Source organism: Miscanthus floridulus, chromosome 8 (assembly GCF_019320115.1).
Source record: "Miscanthus floridulus cultivar M001 chromosome 8, ASM1932011v1, whole genome shotgun sequence".
NCBI classification, from domain to species: domain Eukaryota; kingdom Viridiplantae; phylum Streptophyta; class Magnoliopsida; order Poales; family Poaceae; genus Miscanthus; species Miscanthus floridulus.
Genome location: NC_089587.1, coordinates 152219175 through 152242887, shown reverse-complemented (window position 1 = coordinate 152242887; position 23713 = coordinate 152219175). Strand labels below are relative to the sequence as shown.

Here is a 23713-nt window from a genome sequence, read left to right as displayed (position 1 = left end):
CTTGAGCTTCACTTCAAATTCATTTTGTGCTCTCTTGGCAAACTTCTTGAAACAAGATGCAACTTCGGATTTGTCATGAAGGAAGAACACCCATGTATATCTTGAATAGTCATCCACAATCACAAGACAATAGAGATTTCCTCCCAAACTCTTGTATGTTGTTGGTCCGAATAAATCCATGTGTAGGAGTTCTAGCACTCTTGTGGTTGACATGAAAGCTTTGGTTGGATGAGTGTTTGCAACTTGCTTGCCGGCTTGACATGCACTACAAAGCTTGTCCTTCTCAAACTTCACATCCTTCAACCCTCTCACCAAATCATTCTTCATAAGCTTCTTGAGTGAGCTCATCCCAACATGAGCAAGTCTTCTATGCCATAGCCACCCAAGTGTTGTTTTGGTGAATAGGCAAGTCTTCAAGTTTGCATCTTCGGAGGTGAAGTCAACTAGATATAAGTTGTTGTATCTAAATCCATTGAATATCACTTGATTGTCATCTACCTTAGATACAACCACCTCCTTCTCGGTGAACAAGCATTGGAAGCCAAGATCACACAATTGACCAACTGATAGCAAGTTGAAACTCAATGAAGCAACATAGAGCACATTTGAGATGGAATGATCATTTGATATTGCCACTTTACCCAATCCTTTGACCTTGCCCTTTGAATTATCTCCAAATGTTATTTTCTCTTGTCCATCTACCTCTTCATCTAGTGAGGTGAACATACGAGGATCACCGGTCATATGTTGAGTGCAACCACTATCAATAACCCAATGACTTCCACCGGTCTTGTAGTTCACCTACACACAAGAGATTCAAGCTTTAGGGATCCAAGCTTGTTGAGGGCCCTTCACCTTCTCAACAAGTGACTTAGCCACCCAAATTTTCTTAGGCCTACTCTTGTTGGGGGGACCTAAGAACATGACTTTCATCTTTCCACTCGAATCTTTTCTAAGCATGTAGTGAGCATTGAAAGCAAAGGGTCTAGCATGCTTGGGCAAGGGTTGTGGTGGTGGAGTTTGACACTCATGAGCAAAATGGCCTTCTTGTCCACATTCAAAACATCTCTTTGGCTTTGGCTTTGGCTTTGGCTTTGATTGTTGGTGTTGAGCTTGAGCCTTCTTCTTCTCTACACTTGCCATATATCCAATGCCACTTCTATCCATCTTCATGACGGTATTCATGAGTAGCTCACTTTGGAGATGCTTGCCTCTAGCAAACTTGCTCAATCCCACCTTGAGATGCTCTTTCTCCATCTTGAGCTTCTTGTTCTCTTCCTTGAGAATATCATTGTTCTTCTCCTCCTTGAGTTTCTTGATTTCTTTTTTTAACTTCTCATTCTCAAGGATCACCTCTTTGTCATGATCAAGAGTTTCTAGCACAATGGTGTTGTGACTTTTCATCTCTTCAAGATCTTTTATGAGCTTCTCATTGTTACTCTTGAGCTTGACATACTCATTATAGTCATTGCATTCAACCACTTGCTTGCCCTTGCTACTAGATCCATGCTCAATGCTTTCATCAATTAAATCATCACATGAGGTAGCTATATCAATCTTAACAACATGGTTAGTAACATCATGTGACTCATTTGGTAAGAATTCTTGTGCAATAATAAGGGTATCATAATTGATCTTTAGAGTTGCATATTCATCTTTTAGTTTATTGTGACTAGTGATAAGCTCATTGTGTACCCACTCAAGTTTATCATTTTTATCTTTAAGCTCTTTCTTAGAAGATTTGAGCTCCTTGAGTTTGGATGATATAGAATCATTTGTTTCCTTGAGCTCATCATTAGCCTTTTCTAATGTATCACACTTAGCTAAGAGTGAATCATTTTTAGCATCAAGCTTTTCATTTGTAGCTCTACTCTTTCTAATGATCTTAGTATATTTTCTTAGTATTTTGACAAGATCATCATAAGTAGGTGAGTCATCATCATCGCTATCACTATCATCATCACTAGCATGTTCATCATCACTACTATCATCACTCTTAGTTACCTTGCGTTCACCTTTGGCCATAAGGCATAGGTGTGTAGAGGATGATGGCGATTGGTGGTGGTGAAGATGCAAGATCAATAGCAATGGCGGCCACCTTTTCATCGTCACTATCATCATCGGATGATCCACTTGATGAATCAATGTCCGTGAGCCAATCACCGACAATATAGGCCTTGCCACTCTTCTTCTTCTTGTAGAACTCCCTCTTTTTGCCATCTCTCTTCTTGTATGGCTTGTTCTTCTTCTTTTCATCTTCATCACTTGAATCATCTTTCTTACCCTTGTTCTTGAACTTGTCTTTCTTGGGCTTTGTGCATTGATGAGCTAGATGACCAAGTTCGCCACAATTGTAGCAATCCATCTCGGAGATTGGCTTTCTTCTTGAGCTAGTGAAGAACTTCTTCTTTTTGCCATCAAACTTGATGCCACTCTTGTTTAGCCTTTTTAGCATCTTGGTGGTCTTTTTCACCATGAGGGCAAGGCTTTCTTCATCATCTTCATCACTTGAGCTCTCATACTCAAGTCTTGCTTTGCCCTTGTCTTGGCTAGCTTTGAATGCTAAGTCTTTCTCTTTCTTCTTTGTAGAGGATGAGCCATCTTGTGGTATGATGTGCATGTACATCTCATGAGCATTGATCTTTCCCAAGATTTGTGTCGGTGTAGCGGCGGAAAGATCACCTTGATGTAGCACGGTCACAATGTGCCCATATTTGTCAATGGGGAGGACACTCAAGATTTTTCTCACAACGTCGGATGGTGACATTTGAGTGAGTCCAAGCCCATTGACTTCCTCTACAAGAACATTTAATCGAGAATACATCTCATTAGCACTTTCTTTGGGAAACATCTCAAAAGAATTTAGCTTTTTAATCACAAGATGATAGCGTTCCTCACGCTCACTCTTGGTTCCCTCATGGAGTGCACAAACGTCCGACCATAGTGCATGGGCATCTTTGTGGTTCCTTACACGATTAAACACATCTTTGCAAAGACCTCTAAAGATGGTGTTGCGAGCCTTTGCATTCCATTTTTCATAATTCACTTCATCGCCTTGAAGTTGTGCGGCATTCCTAGGTGCTGGGAACCCTTGAGAGGCGGCTCTAAGAATTCCAACATCTAGAGCTTCTAAGTAAGCCTCCATGCGGATTTTCCAATATGGAAAATCATCTCCCTCAAAGATAGGAGGAGGACCATCCCCGTGAGACATCTTGCTCTAAGCGATTAAGCTTAAAAACGTGAGCACGAGGCTCTGATACCAATTGAAAGGATCAAGATGCCCAAGAGGGGGGGTGAATTGGGCTAATTCTAAATTTTCTTGCAATAATCAAATTCTACGGATAGCCCAATTAACCCCTTGTGCCTAGAAAAGTGTTTATATCAAACTAATGCACAACAACCTCTCAACCTAAGTTCCAAACTTACTCTAGCAAGCAATTCTTATGGAAGTAAAAACAAGTAATGAATTGCTCAAAGTAAATGCTCAAAGTAAGTGCTCAAAGTAAATAGAGAGAGAAAGAAACGTGGCGATGTTTTGCTGAGGTATCGGAGAGTCGCCACTCCCCACTAGCCTCGTTGGAGCACCCGCGCAAGGGTGTAGCTCCCCCTTGATCCACGCAAGGATCAAGTGCTCTCTACGGGTTGATTCTTCGACACTCCGTCGCAGCGAATCACCCAAAGCCGCTCACAACTTGAGTTGGGTCACCCACAAGCTCCGCCGGGTGAGCACCAAACTCCCAATCACCACCAAGCCGTCTAGGTGATGGCGATCACCAAGAGTAACAAGCACGAACTCTCACTTGACAACGCGAAGCCTAATGAGAAGATGGATGCACACTTTGCTACTCTTGATTTGCTAGTGAGGCTACTCTCTTGGATTCTCAAATCACAAACACCTCACTAGGACCTTGCTCTTCTTGGCACTCACAAACGTGTTTCTCAGCTGTTGGAATGAGCAAAAGATGCTCCACTCACGAGTGGAGCTTCTATTTATAAGCCAGCCTGAAAAACGAACCGTTATGAGCCTCTGCGGGATGACCGGACGCTCCGGTCGTGATGACCGGACGCTCCGGTCAGTTCAACCCGTGAACCAGTTTTCAAGTGATGACCGGACGCTGTCAGGGTCCGGTCAGTACCGACCGGACGCGTCCGGTCGCTCTTGGATACTTACTGTAAACGACCGGACGCTGGATACACAGGGTCCGGTCACACTGTTCGGACGCGTCCGGTCACTCTTTCCCAAGTCTGGACCCTTACTGGAGTCGACCGGACGCTGGCCCTCAGCGTCTAGTCACATGACCTCCCAGCGTCCGGTTACACCAGACTTGATCTTCACGGTCAAATGAGCTGACCGGACCCTGCGGCCAGCGTCCGGTCGCACCGGAGCCAGCGTCCGGTCAGTGTTTGACCCTCCATTCACTTCCAACTTCCGAACATATGTGAATGAAGTTTGCTCCAAAAGATCTTAGGCATTCATAGGAGCTACCTAGAGCTAGTTTTAACAAGTGTGCACCACACCTAACTCACTAGACTCAACTAGGTCAAGCTACCCGTTCATACTCCCCTTCATAGTACGGCCAAAGGAAAAAACAAAGTCCTAAACTACTCTAAGTGTCTCTCCAACTCCAATCGACACTTAGAACTAGTTATCCTTAACCTTGTCGTCTAACCTTTGAAAACCGAAACGATTTCCATCGTAGGGGCATGACAACCTCGATTGCCCAATCGATCTCCATTACCATGACCTAACTTAATTGTTTCTGCAAAACACACGTTAGTCATAGTAATCTTGTATTGATATTAATCACCGAAATCCAATTAGGGGCCTAGATGCTTTCAGGCCGCATGGGCCGCGTTCCCGCTTGGGCCTCACACTCGCTCGCGGGCCTGCCTCTCGCTCACGGCTCGCACTAGCACACGCTCAGGCAGTCAGACACAGCTCTCATATACTACAGCAGATGAGTGTATATGTGTATGTGTGTGTATATATATATATATATAACTACCCTATAGCTGGCTACAAAATAACTTATTCTGTAGCCGCTTTGAGTTACGATAATTACTATGTTAATTTACGAGATTATAGTAACTCCTTACTAAGTGATTTACTATAGCGTTACGGTAAATATCCACATGTGTTATAGTAATCTAACTATCGTAAATATGTATTGACATTATCGTAAATTAGTATATAAAATTATCATAAATGGAGATGACTATAGAATAACTTATTTTGTACCTGACTACTGAATATTCTCTCTCTCCCTCTCTCTCTCTATATATATTTGCTCGGAATTGTAGGGTATGCCGTTGCATACCCGGCATACCTGTAGCTCCGCCACTGATGGCATGGGCTAAAGTTCGTGGATGGATCGGAGGGCGTGGAAACAAAAGCATGGGCAGATTTTTGCATGCATGCATGCGACGTTCTGCAGATCTGCCGCTGAGCGCGCCGCGGGGACAGACGCAACTGGCTGCTCGCTCTGTAATAAGGCTGCGCTGCGTGCGCGAGCCTGCGCTCGAGACTACCTGTCGTCGTTGACATGCACTGACACCTCCTTCGTTTTTTGCAGCGTTGGTTTGCCCCTTTTCGTTTTATCTTTAAGGCAACTTCTGGCCAGCCGGCAGCCGGTTTTCGTTATTACTATTACTACAAGGTCGATCTTTATGTTGTAAGCCTGTAAGGTACTGTACGATCAGATGTACACACTCGTCGACAGTTGTCTTTTAATTTCTTTGCTTTGTTTGGTCAGTGCACGGGCTTGTTTGACTGATAAGCCATGACTGAAAGTATTTTTTGCTGATTTGGTGTGAGAGAAAAATATTGTTCTTTGACTGAAAAAGTACGACTTATAAGCCAAACAAGCTCAAGCAAACAGGGCGATGATCTTTTACAGCTAACCCCTGTTTTGTCCAGGGATGATTGACGTCAATCGCTTCTATAAATGTTCACCCAGAAGCTGATTTTCATAAACAATTGGCTTAATAGAACCATCCCAAAAATCTACATAATTTTAGAGATGGCATAAAACAACTGTCCCTTTAAAACTTTTTAATTTTGGTTTTTTTTTGTGTCAACTGCTGTAAAAATGGGCAATTTTCATGGATGACTGACTAAGTCAACCATCCTTAGAAATCTGAGTGTTAAGGAAGTCAACCATCCTTGATATTAGCCAGCAAACAAAAAAAAATATAACATTTTTTAAATGAAGTCTGATAAAGATAAACTTTTTATCAAAAGTGTCGAGCACGATGTGATCTAAAACTTTATAGTCGACGACTTTTTTGTTTGAGATTGTTCAGGGGCCAAAATATGCATTTTAAGTTCTCATCTTTTGAAATTCAACATTTTAAAAAATTTTAAATGGCCTCAGATAGAGATACTCCTTGTACCAAAGTTGTAGCGTTCGATGAGATCTAGAACTTTGTAGTTCAAAATATTTTTATTTGAGATCATCTATGATCCAAAATATTCAATACAATATTTGTAGATGTTAATATAGAAGCACGATATCCTAAGTTTTGTTGCGAGTGTATGTAGATGTAGTATGATGATAGGAGTGGTGCACTTGAGGCAAGAGGGAAATTAATCTTTCCACCAAGAACATGAATATATTTTTTCTAGTTTTTTTTATGATTTATAAAAATTTGATGAACAATCTAAGAAACATTTAGGAAAAATCAATTTTCAGGAGGCGATTTAGAGGGAGGTTACAAAATAATCTCTAAAATTGCCTTATTTCTCTAGTGGTTTTAAAAACCATCCTAAATATCGATTTTGGTCGTCTATAAAAATAAATCATGTGTATGGTAAGGATGGTTGGTGCAGTGGCTGCTTTTTCGGGGCAAGAAGAATATTTGCTGCTGGATAATTATTTTTGCAAGCAAAAGGACAAACATTGAATGTGGCAAGGCAAAGGGGAAGCATTGCTTTGCATCATGCATAGTTCTAACATATGTACGACGCTTATTCTTGCTTTACTACTCATTGGAATAAAGCTAGCACACTAATGAGACGTCCCCTCTCTAATTAAGTGACTGGAATAATGCATGTGGTATTATATGCCTTATGTTCGTGCGTAACAGGAATCGATCCCATATCCAGAAACCTGAAAAAAAAACAAATATAGTTTTAAATGTCAATCTATATAGTACTATTTTTTTGACTAAACACTAAAATACTGAACACTATTTTAGGACCTCGCATCGATCTACAAGTATTCATGCATGCCTGCTATAGCTGCTCCTTTACAGCTTGTGTCGTCCACCGACCACCGGATAGAAAGCTTCAGAAGCTCCTGTCCATATGCTAACAGTACGTGATCCATGGACTAAATGAAACTTTTATATATATACATCAAAACAATCGTGCTCTGCACATGTTAGTGTGGAATGATAATGAAGACACAGTGATATCAAAGATGCATCATTTCATTTTCAGTCGCTGTGTATACAGTGCTAGAGAAAGACATTTATATAAAGAGGACTTGGCCAATACAACCACCTATTACCATTTTACCCCTCCCCTTTACCAAATTTTTCATAGATTCCTGGTATATTCCAAGTCATTTTAGTCTTCCTAATTGAAAAGCTTTCTAAAAATGACAAAATGGACAAAAGCTTATCACGTGGTTTAAGTGATCAAGTGCAATGCGAGACTGACCCTTGTGTTGCAGCCAAGTTGGATGTATCCATATTTTGTGATGATTTGCTTGATATACCTTGTTCTTCCAATTTGGATACTTGTTCTTCTTCTATGTTTGTTAAACAAACTAACCTTGTAGAGGAGAACAAAGAGCTCAAGAATGAGATCAATAAATTGAACGAACAAATTGGAAAGATGCTATAATTGAAGAGCTTCATATGATAAGTTATTGAAGAATCATCAAAGAAGCCGTGATGATGAAAGTGGACTTGGATTCTATTCCAAGAAGAAGGTAATGTTGATTGAGGCACAATAGATGGACTCGGCTCGTTTCACCATCTCAAACTATTTAAACGTTGTCAATTTTGCATTGTCCCTCTAATAAATTCTTTCTTTTTAGTTTCTCTCCTTACTAGTTGAGTTTTATGTAAAAAAAAATTGTATGGTGATGAACTCATATCATATATCAGAATAATGCTTTGCATACATTTTGCTATTTATAGGGTTAAATAAAGTAGCATTAGGTGCTTCCAGCCAAGGAATATATAACGGAAATCCTTACTATTTGTGTAACACCAGTTATGATTTTAAACATTTTCATACATATATATTTTGAACTTTAAACTTAATTTGTATCGAAAAAGGCATTTTTAGATTTTTTTTCAACTTTCTCTGAGTGTTCCTTGTGAAAGGCTCATGGTTTTTAGTGTTGTTTAAAATTTTCTCAAATAGCCTAGGGTTTTTTCAGTGTATTTTCGACACTTTCTGCATGTTTTTACCAAGTGATCGATGATTTTTGGTTGAGAATGTTTGACAGCAATCCTTGGTTGGAGGTTCTGATTTTCCCCCTTGGGGATTGCCTAAACTAGACTAGAAAACTATTGGCAATTTGAGAGAAAAATGATTAAGGGGAACAATAAACCTTTGGCTGATTTTACGAAAATACTCAAAAACTTGCATGCGTTGTATTGATTAAGGTGACAAATTTGGGTCAATTCAACTAGTTTCGGAGATTTAGATGACCAAACATTTAGAGTGGTAGATAGGAACTTTTTCTGTATTTTTTTTTTCCAAAATAACTTGCTTGTATTTTAGATACACGCAGGGAAGCCATGCATATAATCATAATATAATGACGATGTAATTACTTGGTGCTCTCAGATGCATGATCACCATCTGAAATAATGCCTTGCTTCATTGCAACGCAAACATATACAGTATAAAGTTCTCACATACAGCACTGTTGCTGCAGCAAAAGAGACAACTGCGCAGTGCGCGAGCACAAGCGGCTCGCAGTACGAGTACAACACTCGGTCGGCTGCACGGGCGAGCGGCCTACGTATCTCACAGTTCAAAGGCATCGATCGATAAGAAACACCGGTCAGATCGAGACAGGCATTATTTGTGTATTACTACTAGTCGACTAGCTAGTAGTTCTCTTTCGTCGTATACGCTGTCGTTATACAAGCGCGTGGACAAGCCGCATGACACAACAGCACCAAACGGTCGGCCGACGATCGCCGTACATACCAGGAGGCAGCAGACAGCAGTGGCAGAGGTAGCAGCGTTATAATTGCAGGCACAGCACAGTAAAATGGGACGAGGCAGACAGACGCCTCTGGTAGCTCTGGAGGCCGGGAAGCATCTGCAGGGGCGCCATGCATGCATGAGCTCATCATTCTTGCATGCATGCTTGTATGACATGGACTGCCAGTCAGGAGAACTGCCTCCAACTTTATAATACTAAAAAAATATTGTTTTTTTTTTCATTCACGTTATTCCTGCATGTATGAATCCATGTTCGCGCGTTCTCTTCCTTCAGTGCCAGCAAGTCACACTCCGATATCACGGAGAGTGGCAACGAATTATTCAGCTGATGTTGCCGCAGCCACAACCGTAGTGGCTTGAAGCAGAATCGATCAATACCATTGTTAGATTGACTCCAACAGCGTGACCCAAACCCACAAATGGGTTGTTCACAGTGTTTTTTGCCGACCAAAACAATCTCCAACAGGCTAGGCAAATGAGCGACCCATTTTGAGTTGGTACCGACGCGCGACGCAAACATGCACCCCCTCTTCGTCCTTCTGCGTCTCCACCCAGGTGTCGGGCCCATAGGAAGGGGACGACCGGAGCCCGGTCCGGCGAGAGCAGCACCTCGGGGTCACCGCACCGGAGCCACACCGGAGTTGAGGAAGGGGGTTGCAGATGCCACTCTGGCGGACCGTAGGGCCACGCCGCCAGCAAGGGCGCTGCTGGTGTGCTCGGCCAGGAGCCAAATCAACTAGCACACGACGAACAGAGAACTCCACGCGAAGAACAGAAAAGGAGCGGCCAAGAAAATCGATGAAATCCGACTCAAATCTTCATGGATCGCTTCCCAAACTTTGCACAACGATTCGCAATGAAGATAAAAAGCTACTCCTAGGAGATCATTGCTCAATTTAAACTGTAACTCTGTAAATCGAAGAAATTCGAGCAAGAACGAGCTTTTCCCCCAAAATAAAGATCGGCTTGGATCTTGATGCACGAGTGGAATTGATTCAAACCACTTGGTAGGATTGTTCAACACTCAGTCAAAGCATCAATCTGACTAAACAAATCTCACAGCAAAACTCAAATCGAGCACGAATCAAGAAGGGGAAAGAAACGGGAACGAAGAACACAGTGAAGAACAAAATCACAGAGTGACAAATCCTTGGGTTGAGTGAGTGAGGACCGCTCAAAGGCAGCACAGACAGAGCAAGCAAAGGGAGAAAGCAAGGGAGCCAGAGGGCAAAGCAAGCAAGCTAGCAGCTGCTTGCTCCTCCACCATTGAAGCGTGTGCTCAGTGCTCTGCGCTGGCCGTCCACCTTCGGTGTAGGAATTCTTGCTTGTTGCTTGTTGCTTGGTGATGGACAGGCACACCTGCAAGCTCTGCTTCCGGCGGTTCCTCCGGCGGTAGGGCCGCCGCCCACTGGCGAGTCGTCGGTCGTGCAGGACGGGGAGGGCGACACAGAGCGTGGAGTATGCGTGGGTTGTTGGAAGAGGGGAGTTTTGGGTCACGCACCCATTCGCTGTACGCTACCCAATCCATCGAATGCGTGGCGTGTAGACTGTTGGAGACAATCTTAGCACAGAAGTGACAGATGGTCTAAGAAGCGTGAAATAGGCTGGTGGCAGTCTCTAAGCTCGTCTAAGGGTGTTGATTCAGTTTTTCAAACTACCAGAGTTCGTAGTTTCATGTCCCTAAACTTGCTAAATGATTCACCATTGCGAAGTCTAAATCTTATCTTACTATTATTAATAATTGGAGACTTCATATTAGTCATCACGTGCTAGAAAAAAAGATAAACCCTAAAATTTTCTCGCAAAAAATACTCACTCTTCCTTATGATAGATAATCTAAGTAACCCCTGAAAATTGCACCTAAATTAATCCAGTAAACTAATAAGATATCACTTTGGATCTTCATTTGAATTATTAGCAAATGCTATTATGCAAAATGTTTAAATGCCATAGATTACGTTTATATATGTTTATGAATTACCAATTATATTACAATTAATATACAAAAACTATTTGAAGTAAACATATAAGTTAACCGTCATACAGATCAAGTATGGATGCATGCATGATCGAAAAATATATAATATGTTTAAGTAATCACGAAAAATGTTTCCTTCATGACTCATATACCAATAACAATAACAAACTATTAAAACTATATCTAGTTGTTACTTTATATAAATTTGTATATTTGACACATATCTATATTGATAATATTGTTGTACTATTTTATAAAAGATATTACAACACATATATTTTTTATAATAAAATCCAATATCTTGAATAGTGGAGGAGGTTAGTTTAGACGAAAGCTGGCTATGACCTCCATGGTTTGATCTTTGTAGAAACGATAATGATTATTGGACTAGATAAAAATATTTTCTCGAGGTTAGCACACATGCCCCAGCCCCTCCTAGATTTCACATCAAACTGTATCATCTAGAGAGTGTTGTGGTGTAGGCTTAAACGCGATGGTGGAGCTAGAATTTTATATCACCATAGTCATTGTGTTACTATTCAAGTTACAATGCTATTTTACCTATTAGAAATAGAGTTTTACAATAGAAGATTGTAATGGAATAACGTAGTTCTCCACCCAACCTTAAGTGACTGCTTATACCATCGTAGTAATAAGAGTGCAGCATACAACCTAAAATCCTTATTTCTAATAACATACAAAATAAGAGTTTTGAATTAATGGTGCAACCAATAATCACAATATTTTCAGTTTATCTTGAGTATAAATTTTTCGCAAACATGCATAATCCCTTATGCATCGCCATATGTATAGAGAACATGTCTTTCCATGGATATATATTCACCATCATGTAAAAATTAGGTGATCACATTGCACTCCCACTAATAGTGCTTCAACTATATGTTTATATGATATATTATTTACACATTAAACTGGTGTCTGTGTTAGTTTACAGTCCTAATCTAATGGTTGCAACGAGCACTTGGTATGATATACTCCCTCTGTCCCCCAAAAAAACACAATCCTAAGTTTGGGGTAAGTCAATTTTTATGTTTGGCAAAATTTATAGAAAAAATATTGAAATTTATCTCTCCAAATAAGTTTACTATGAAAATATATTCTATAATTATTATAATGGTATTTATTGGGTATTGTAAATGTTAATACTTTTTATATAGATTTTATCAAACTTAAAATTGGAGTGATTAAAAATTTTAACATGTTGGGTTTTAAATTTACTAGGACTTGTTGCAATTAAAGTAGCCAACTTGTGGGGTTCTATTGATGCCTTCAATGACATGTAATTTTCCTATAGACAAGGAACAAAAAAGATAAAAAAAGGAATTTTGTTTCGAGACCAAGGAAAAATGGATTGTTGTGCCATAGGAAGGATAGCTATACTAATTTGGTATACTCAAAATACACCTTTGGTACAAAATTGACAATATCACAAGGATGAAATATCAGTAATTATGTAGTCAATCTGTGCAACAGTAACGATCTCGACTTACTTCGACACGTGGGCTAATAAAAATCCAACACGTGGAAGGAAGTCGTCAAGCCACATGGCCGAATAAAAAAACGAAACATGGACGGACAACACCGCGACACGTGGTCGAATAAGAAATGGCCATGTGAACCAATAAAAAATGACACATGATCCAATAAAGAAGCGACACGTGACCCAACCGCAACATGACACGTGTGCCAATAGAAAACTGACATGTGAAACAACAAGGGCCCCACACATGATCCAGTAAGAACCTAAAACATGCAAGAACCAGAGATGGCCACGTTGTGCAATAAGAAGGTGACACGTACCGGAACCATGCCCAATGCAACCGGCTATAGCATGTACATGTGGAAAGCATCTCCAACGAAAGCACCCGCCAGCGTGGCTGCCCCTACCACGCATGCCAAACAGTTCTATGACAATTAGTTTTTCTTCATAGATCTATCCACTTCTATGACAAATTTCTAGATTCGTCATGGAAGTTCAAGTATGACGTGACTTCTATGACGAACAGTTTTTCATCATAAATTCGTCATAAAACTGAAATTATGACAAATTTGGCTCTTTCAGTGACGAAAATTGTTCGTCATGAAAGTGGATATTCCTAGTAGTGTTACTGGTGGATCCCATCTTTTACGGAATCAATTCCTAGGCGTGCAAAGGTTTCCTCGGACCAAACGACATTGGTCCTCAAGTGCAAAGGCTAAAGGGAGCTTGACTGCAAGACTCGCCTCGTCGAGCAGAGATGAAAGTCGGCCTTAGTCATCCGACGGTGCCGAGTGGAAGGGTCGTCGCTCAATGGATAAAAGATGTGCATAATCCTAATTACTTTGTTTTCTTTTTGCAAAAGTGATTAATGACATGCCACCACCATATGGATTATTTCATGGCAGGTAACCTGACCCATTCTTGTGTACTGATTTAATTTGCTAGATTAAATTAAGAATAAAGAGATAGCTATATAGGATTTGTTAGGGTCGCTCCCAAAAACCTAGAAACTAGGATAGTATCCATGTTCATTTATTAGGGTTCCAATACACACAAAGAGAGAGAGAGAGAGAGAGAGAGAGAGAGAGAGAGAGAGAGAGAGAGAGAGAGAGAGAGGAATGGTTTCTTAGGCTAGTTTCAGTAATGAGTTTCATGGCCTAGTTATGGAAATTGTCACATCATCTTTTGTGTTGGTAACTGTGACAATACCAGATGAAACTATATTAAACACACTCCCTCTATCGCTCTCACCATAATTAACTTGCCAAGTCATCAAATATGCCAATGTGTTACAATATTAATGCTAAATAATTCCCTAGATGAAACCCCCAATGAGGATGCCCTTAATTAGATAAAAAACTATATGTCTATACACAAAGCAAGATGAGATATATAGATAGATGATAGAGAGAAGACATGTGATTGGATAAACATTACTTTGAATAAACTACCAATTGGGAATCTCTGTGTAGATTTGGCGAGTATAGAAACTATCTCTTAGTTTCTGGGTTGTGACTGCCTTGGGACAAAACCCTTGCAATCACTAGAGGTGCTCTATACCACTTCACATAGTGGAGCTTCTTTACAAATTACTTTGACTAATAAAATTAATAGAAGTATTCACGTTATACACATATACAAGATAATTAATATTACACCTATATTGTATTACCTATATATATATATTAATAAATAAGTATATATGTTTGTTGCATAAAGAATTTGCACCAAAGAAAAGTCTAATATGTCATACCATGCGTATAATAAAATAAATACTTCCTCTTGTTCTAAATATTTCAAATGTAAGTTGTTTAGGATATCAAAATGCTAGCCAATATGAGACTCCTGCCAGCATTTTTTTTATAAAAACTATTTAAATAGAGAAAGTTAAATGCCATATGAAAATATTTTCCATGATGAATCCAATAACATTGAGCATGTTTTGTCTATATATGTAGATTTTTATAAATTGATGGTCGAAATAATTGGAAAGGTTTACCTAACTAGAATCCTAAAAACAATCTATGTTTAGAATCCAAGGGAGTAATAGCTTATACATATATTTGAGCTATATATATACTTCCTCCCTTCCAAATTATAAGACATTTTGACTTTTCTAGATACTCCATACATTGTTTTTGCTATGTATTTAAATATACACTATGTCTAAATATATACATAAAAACCAAAATGTCTTTTAAAACGGCGGGAGTACCTTACCAGTAACGTACTATATATTCTGGATACTGTCATTGCCCAAACAAACAGTAAAGAGTGTCTTTTCCACAACGTTAAAGGTTGTGCCTCTCTAGAATTCTACTGTGTAAGCTCGGCAAGGGATCGGAGCAAGTAGATATGGACAAAAAAAAATAAGCACACGCATTGTCCTTTCACTTTTAACAGTAAAGATGTTTAATCTGAATGTTTGGCTAAATACCATGTCATTAGCTCTATATATATTACATGATTAATTAGAACCTACAGTTTAGCAGATTGATGCACTAGAAGTTAATTAAAAACCTAGTTTAAAAAATGTTGTTACAGATTCCAGGGTCCTATATATTATTCAAGTCCATCTTTGAGCTATTATTTTGACACATGAAAAATCATTAACACCAGTAAAGATTGAGCATATAGCAGTATATATATATATACACGGTTCATTTGTTATTTCAATCAGAGCACAGTGATATATTGGAACAATGTCACATTTTGATCTGATAATATTAACCCATAGTTACAAGTCCAAAAAGAGTTGATAGTGCTATTTAGGCAGGCAAATACTTCTCCCTCACAGTAAGAAAGACACTTCTGAAGCAGTAAATTTGTGATCGAGTAAAATCTATTACAAAATGCTATGGGCAGCAATACACGCATCAGAGATTAAAAGGCGCGGTATAAACCTACATATTGATCAAGTTACTAACAAAGCCATTAATTACACTTGATCAGTAAGCAAATTCGTATGTAAAAAACAAATAACAACCCCTTTTACCCATTCAAAAGTAAAGAAATCAATATGATGAAGTATATAAAAACGAGGAACAAGGAACAGTATGATGATGTAGACTGCAGAGTATAATATACCGATAAACGAAACTTATCTAGTCTAACATATATATGCACGGAGTTATAGATATTTTTTATTTGTTTCTAGAGAATAAAGCTAGCCAGGCATTAATTAGTGAATTTCCATTTTTCACCGAATATAAGCTAGCTAGGTTCCCAAAAACAGGACCTATAAGCATCTCTACGTTTCAAGGCTTAGTCCAAAAATCATGATCTGGACTTTTCAGCCGCCTGTTTTGATGTAAGTTCTGAATCTTGGCCTAGGCCTATACATAGGGATTCTAAATTTCTACTAAGCTACCTGATATAGAAGAATGTAAAAGAGGACTGGTTCGCCAGAAGAAAGGCATTAATGTATCTAAATCAAGCTATAGCCCTACTAGAGAACGATGAATCATCAGGTTGCAGTTGTAGCATGCATAGCATGGAGCCTTGGACTGAGTTTGGACTCTGGAAAGAAATTACATACATGCTGAACACAACAAGGGATGAAGGATAAGAGTGAGCACAGGATCTCCATAAGTCCATATGAGAGGCTTCCAATCCATCCTTTGTGAAGAAGGCCACATCAACATGATTGTGGCCTTCCCCTTTTCACCTTCCCAATCCCATATAAATCCCTCTTGCCCCCCTTTCCCATCTTTAGTAAGACCAAAGACACTTTTCTTGCAACGTTCAGTACCCCATCCCTTCTAAGTTTCCGACCCATCCCATTGCAAAAAGAATTGCACCCATGCCCTACAGATTGCTAGGTAGTTAGTGAAATCTATCCAAAGCCGGCTGAGCTGACGAGAGGCCGGTACGTACGTACGTGGCCTCTTTTCCTCCCACACCACGCCCCGGCCAGCGCAGTACTCGCATCGCAGGCTGCAGGTGCAGTAAAAAGGGGGGAAGGGATCCAGCGAGCGAGCTAGTAATAGCATCGATCGAAGCAACACTACACATCGCACAAGAAGGGGGCAAGAGCTGGCAATACATGCAGGCTTCAGAGGCAGCCATCAGTGCATAGCTAGGTTCGTACGCCGATCGTCCTCCTCACCATCACCCCCATGAATTCCTGGCAGGCGTACCATGGTGTTATGGCCAGTGGCGCCGTTGTTGGCAATGCCCACTAACTTTTTACAGATCACTGGCAGGATCATAAAGAAATCTCTCTCTCTAGCGTGGAGACCCAGCTCGAACTGTGCATATGTATGTATATGCAGTGTACAGTCGATCGAGGCCCAGACAATCCAAACTATACGTAAGTTGGACCACAGATGAGTTATTTCTGTGTCCCCTTTCGTAGCAAGAAAAAGGGAGGAGTCCTTGTTTATTCTTGCTGCGGTAGCCTTCTATGCTCGATACATGTATGATACGCAGAGAGAAGAAGAACACAAGTACAGCAGTAGTACAATAAAAGGGTGTCCAGGCCTCTCCATAGATATGAGATGTGATGAGATAGAAGTACCTAATGTGCGAGGGGATTTTAAGATCGCATGCACCTGCAATTTGTTGCTTCAGCAGGCTTGTCATCTCTGTTGTGAATGCGCGATCAATGTCCTCCGTCCATCCATGCTTCTGCAGTTGCGAGACAATTTGTTCCAGAAGACATACAAGATCATGACAAAGATCGATGCTACTAGCTTTTTCAACTGCACTCACTGCATATACTTCTTCTGATGGATATCTTCAAATCTGGATATACGTTAGGAGATAATAGACAGATTTGCAGATGCATGTTATCATATGTAGGGATTCAACATGAGAATTCCCTATCAAATGGGGGCAAGTATGTACTCAAGTACAGATGGACTGATGTAACAGCGCGAGAAAAATCATATCGTGAGTGCTGAACAACGAAGAACATGACACGGATTTGGGAAAAACATATTGATCGATTTTCCTAGTGTTTATATGTATCTTCTCATCAAACCAATAACTCATCAAAAAGTGATGAATAGCCAAAAACAAGGAAATTAAAACGTCAAATCCTAGCTCCTATCATCAAAAGTTATAATGGATTAATCAAAAGAGAAGAAGAAGAAGAAGGTAATAATATAAGAAGAACCGAAACAAGCAGAAAGAAATAATTGTTGAACTTTCCTTTGATTTTGCCTTTAAGTCACAGATCGAGATCCAAAGCTGAACGCGCCTCCCTCTTGGAGGAAGACGACGACGACGGAGACGACGCCGCGGAGGACTCCGCGCCATGACGAGGCAATTCTAGTAGCCTTAGAGTTGGAGTCCTTTGCTGCCACCCGGGCATCTGCAACGACAATGCATTGCCCTGATGGCTAGCCTCGCCGCCGCCGTCTCCAGAGTCTGACAGCGGGTTGTTGTCCAGGTTGACGCCGAACAGCCGCACGCGCTTCGCGGCGGTCGTCGGGCTCTCGATGACTGGCACCGAGTCAAGAACGACCGGCCGTGACGCGGCGGTAACGCCGGCGGCGCTCGGTTGCACCGTGAAGTGATGCAGCGGCAACGACAACGGGCGCGGCTGGGGCGGCGCGTGATGAGGAGGCATCCTGGCCGAGCCGAAAAACAGGAGCTGCCTCCCCAAGGTCGGCGCGGGGTAGGTCGTCATGCTCCGGAAGTCGAGGCCCTGTCTGAGGCGGTGCTCGTAGAGCGTGGCGGGCGGCGAGGGCGGCATGAAGAACCCTCCTCCTCTTCCACCGCCGCCGCCGCCGATGCCGAATCCCCACGGGCTGTAGTGGTGGGGGCCGTAGTGCGACGCCAGCGGCATCGGCAGCGCGAGGCCGGAGAAGCGAAGCGGGCCGCGGGTGTCGACCCGACGCTTCCAGTCGATGAACAGCCGGTGGCGCGCGTCCTCGGCGGCGGCGCGGGAGAAGGAGACGGTGTCCCCGGCGACGAGGCGCTTCTCCTTGACGAAGCGGCTCCAGCCCTTGGTCATGACGTAGCTCTGGCTGCTGTTCCAGTAGGAGTAGCGGAAGCGCCAGTGCTTGCCGGCACTGTCCTCGAAGCTGAGGAGGAGGCCCTTCTCGTTGACCGCCGCGTCCAGCGGGAAGTACTTCTCCGCGTACAGTTTCGGGATCACCAGCCGGTTGAGCTTGCCCACGTCGCTCGGCGTCACCACCTTGTCGAACATGTGCTCCTTCTCCACCGCCTCCACGTCCGCCGCGCCGCCGCCGCCGCCGCTCCCCGACGCTCCGGCGGCATCCCCCGACGCGGAGCGGAAGGGGGCGGCGCTGCTGCTTCCCGAGGCCGCAGACGCGGATGCGCTGGTGGAGGCGGGCGCGGACGCGGAAGCGGGCGCCGAAGATGACGCGGTCCCGGCCGCGGCCGCCGGCATGAAAGAGATCTCGCGCATGGAATTGGACGCGTCCTCCTGCTCCTCGTCCGCCTCCTCCTCTCTAGAGAATCTCCCGCTCGCGGCGAACTGGTCCATAGTAGATATCACTTACCAGAAGCAGTTAGAAGTTAGAACTCTACTCGACTGCGCTTTGCTTCCTCTGGTATTTCTTGCTCCTCCCTAGCTTGGTTCCGCCACCTGCTTCTTCCCTCCCCTCCACTGCCTGCTACCAGCTAGGTTCTGCTGATGCGATGACAGCCGCTGGAGCTAGCTGGGAGCTGGGCAGAGAAGAGAGGCATGCACTGTTGCCCAGCGCAAACGACGACGACGGCACGACGCCACTATAGGGCAGTAGAGCGGGATCGGATCTACCTATGTATGCGTGTACGCAGGCTTGGCGTTGCTGTTGCTTTCTACTCTGGCTCTGGGGGAGGGAGGGGGAGGGGGAGGGGGAAGAAGGACGGGAGGCAGAGCTAGACGGGGAGAAGAATTGGCCCGCCGGCGTCCGCATTGACGGCTGCACAGTGCGGCGGACGTCGCCTTTGGGATGTGGCCAAATGGATGGGGATGCAGATGGGGATGGCGACGGAGACACGGCTGGATAGATGGTGGTGGTGCTCGTTAGTTGCTGGGTGCCTGCCTTCCTGGGGTGGTGTTGATCAGCGAGGTTAATTTGTGGCTGTGGCTAAAGCTAGCTGCTGCCCTCCTGCACAGCAACAGCAGCACCAGTGCTGCGAGCGGCGGGTGTGGTGTGGTGTGTTCCTTTGAATCCTTTCGCACGGGTACGGGGAGAGGCCAGACGGTGACTGCGCAAGAAGATTCCTGGAAGGCGACGAGCGCCGGGTACACTGGGAGGAGGACTGGGAGGAGTAGCTGCTGCAGTGCCGACTTTGCCGTATTTTTTTCCCCGCAAGTTTCTTCCCCCGTTCGGCCAATTCCTTTCCTTTACATCACTGTGCCGCATGCAGTGCTGCTACAGGTACAGTACAGGCGTCCCAGCTCAAATGAAGCTACTGGAGTCCTGGATTTTTCTTTTCTTCAGCGATAAGTGATTTTCCATTTATATTAGGGGGAATGTGTGTCATTAAAAAAGATCGCAGTGCCCTGTGTGTCCCTGGAAAAGTTCAGCGGTCTTCAGCGCCACTGCTCCAACTTTTTTAGTGCCCTCCATGCCACTGCCGTCAGTTTGGGCTCTAATGCCGTCAAACTGCAGGTGTGAAAAGTCGAAAATACCCTTAGTCTAAATATGCCATTAATTTTTTGAAGCATCTTAACGACTTCAAATGAAAAAACTCAAAATTAGAAAGTTATAGATCTCGTCGAGATCTATAATTTTCATATAAAAATTATCTTCATTTAATTTCGCAAAAAAAGATATGATTTTTCTAAGATATACTAATCATATCAAATCATCTTTTTTTACGGGATTAAATAAAGATAATTTTTATATGAAAATTATAGATCTCGACGAGATCTGCAACTTTCTAGTTTTGAGTTTTTTCATTTGAAGTCGTTAAGATACTCAAAAAATAATGACATATTTAGACATAAGGGTATTTTTGACTTTTCACACCTGCAGTTTGACGGCGTTAGAGCCTAAACTGACGGTAATGGCATGGAGGGCACAAAAAAAGTTGGAGCAGTGGCGTTGAAGACCACTGAACTTTTCAGAGACACACAGAGCATTGCGATCTTTTTTAATGTCACATAAAAAATTCCCTCCTTATATTATTATTATTAGTAGCTCTCTTTGGATGGAAAACGTCTCTGTGTCCGTGGAGAAGGGAACAGTCAGGCGTAGTAGAGTAGAGAGAGACGGAGGGAGGAGCAGGGAAAGTTGGGCGTACTGTAGCTAGCCAGCTTTATAAAGGGAATGGAGGGGGTGTGGGGGGCCCATGGGATTCGTTCCGCGGCTGGGGTTGGGGTCATGTGAGCGATCGTCCTTGTCACCATGCATATATACGGGTATCAAATATCGCACGCCCACGCCTGCCTACGGCTTTGCCTGCCCGAGGGATATATACCCGCTGCTGCTCTAGGGCCTAGACCTAGCTCCTAGGCTGGCCCCCAACAAGGGCCTGTTTAGTTACCTCCCAAAACGCCAAATTTTTCAAGATTCCCCGTCACATCGAATCTTTGGACGCATGCATGAAGCATTAAATATAAATAAAAAATAAAACTAATTACACAGTTCAGACGAAATCCACGAGACGAATCTTTTAGCCTAATTAGACTATGATTGGACACTATTTGCCAAATAACAACGAAAACGCTACAGTGTCCATTTTGCCAATTTTTCGGAACTAAACCGGCCCCAAATACCATCTCCATCGAGGGGATTTCGAGAGGCCACTTGCAGGGTCCGATGTGTATTGAAAGGGGTGGCTTTCACACGGGCTGATAGTAGAAAAGTTTTCCTTCCCTGCCAAATTCTTCAAGCAACAATTAAGGGGTGCTCCTAATATTTTAGTCGATGGTCACATCGAATATTTGAATATATGCATGGAGTATTAATATAGACTAATTATGAACCTAATTACATAGTTTATGACTAATTTGCGAGACGAATCTTTTAAGCCTAATTAGTCCATGATTTGACAACGTTTAGCTATAGTAAACATGTGCTAGTGACGGATTAATTAGGTTTAAAAAACTCGTCTCGTGGAAGTACCGACGGATTATGTAATTTATTTATTTTATTAGTATCCGAACACTCCATGCAACATACTCTCGATACACCTCCTAAATTTTAGTAGCTTGCGATAGAAGGTCGTATGTATATTGGCTCTGATATACATATACGTATACATGTATCCATATGTGTTGGAGTGAGTGATGAAATTAGCTAAGTTTTCATCTAAACTCACTCCAATACACCTGGACTGAGGTAAATATGAATGCATTCAGATAAGGCCTGCTTATGTGTATTTTGGCTATCAGCAAATTCTAAAACATTTGGTGTGAAGGATCGGAACGTGACGATTGTTACCTTGAAGAATACTAAGACGTTCTAAATAGTGTCCTTGTGTACAAATTGGAGACACGTCTCTTTTTCTTTTGCGATAAATTTGGAGATAGTATCATTTACAAAACAACAAGTTTTTTTATTGAAGGGCTTATTATGGGGCATGGTTGATGAGTGGTAGTGTGTCTAGTTGTATTATTGGCACATTAAATAATCTATTACATTTTTACTCCAAACTTTTCTTAATACTCCATATTAGTCGAGATATACTCCAGTGTTGAGGCTTCACAGAGAGTTGGCTTTAAATAAATAGTACTCCCTCCATGTCCCCAAAGAAAGTTGTTTTCGACATAGACACGGTCTCCAAAAATAACTTTGACCGCTACTTTTTGTTATAAAATATATTCAATATATAATTTTATAAAACTACATTTCGAGATGAATCTACTTAATTATATATCACTTTCATATTTTCAAACTCAACTCAAAAGAATTTATTTGCAGTCAAAGTTTAAAATATTTGACTTAAAGACAATCTCAAATGACTTTCTTTAGGAACACAGAGGGAGTAAAACTCAATAAACATATAAGCAGTACAACAAAAAGCCTGGCCTAGCCCCACTACTACAAAATTCAATTTGCGCAGCGTCGTCCCGAAGGTCTCCGTGGCGGGCTCCTATTTTTGTCCGTCACGGTAAATCCCACGATTTACCGCGGCGGGCACTTTTTATTTTCCGCAGCGGGCATTTTTGCCCGCCACGATAAAACGATTTACTATGGCGGGCATATTAAGATGCCCGCCACAGAAAATACCCTATTAACCGTGGCGGCCGTCTTAAGGTGCCCGCCACGGTAAATCGATTTTCCGTGACGGACACATTATAAGGCCCGCCACGGAAAAGGCCACGGCCCAATAGGCACACCAGCGAGGCCCGTATCCAATTCTGATTTATCGGGCTTATATATACGGGGGTTTTAGGGTTTTCACTCCAGCTCTCTCTCTCTCCACCACTCCTCCCTCAACCGGCAGCCACTCTCTCCCTCTCCTCCGATCCTCTCCTCCCTCAACCGGCGGTAGCCACCACTCCTCTCGGTCCTCTCGCACGAGGCACGGCGTCCCTCTTCCTCCCCTTCCTCTCCTCCTCGTCCTCCCTCAACGGCGGCCCTCCTCCTCCCTCAATAGGCGGTGGACGGCGGCTCGAGGCACGCGGTGGCACGGCGTCGCGGCCCGCGGATCCAGGCGAGGGCGCCGGTGTGGACGGACGAGGATCCAGGCGTGGATCGAGGGCGCCGGCCGCGGATCCAGGCGTGGACGGTCGTGGGTCCGGGTGGTGGCACGGCCGGGGAGGCTGGATCTGCCGCGAGCCCCTCTTTCCCCTTCTCCACCAGGCAGATCCAGCGCGACGGCGGCCCTGGCGGAGGCCCCGCCGGCGAATCCGGCGGTGGCGCGGCCGGGGAGGCCGGATCCGCCGCGAGCCCCTCCTTCCCCTTCTCCGCTGGGCAGATCCAGGCGACGGCGGCCCTGCCGGAGGTCTCGGCGGCGGATCCAGCGGTGTGGCGCGGCCGGGGAGGCTGGATCCGCCGCAAGCTCCTCCTTCCCCTTCTCCACCGGGCAGATCCAGGTGCCGGCGGGCAGATCCAGGCGGGGGCGGCCCCGGTGGAGGCCCCGGCGGCGGATCCGGCGGTGGCGTGGCCTGGGAGGCCTGATCTGCCTC

The 23713-nt window shown here is 43.2% G+C and overlaps 1 protein-coding gene across 1 annotated transcript; it reads right to left on the bottom strand.

Moving 5' to 3' along the window:
- Positions 1-17608: 17608 nt before the first annotated feature.
- LOC136473732 (B3 domain-containing protein Os02g0683500-like) lies at positions 17609-19772 on the bottom strand. The gene has a single exon (XM_066471377.1). It carries the CDS (start codon positions 19127-19129, stop codon positions 17846-17848), a length of 1284 nt encoding a protein of 427 aa, XP_066327474.1. The 5' UTR covers positions 19130-19772; the 3' UTR covers positions 17609-17845.
- Positions 19773-23713: the final 3941 nt, after the last annotated feature.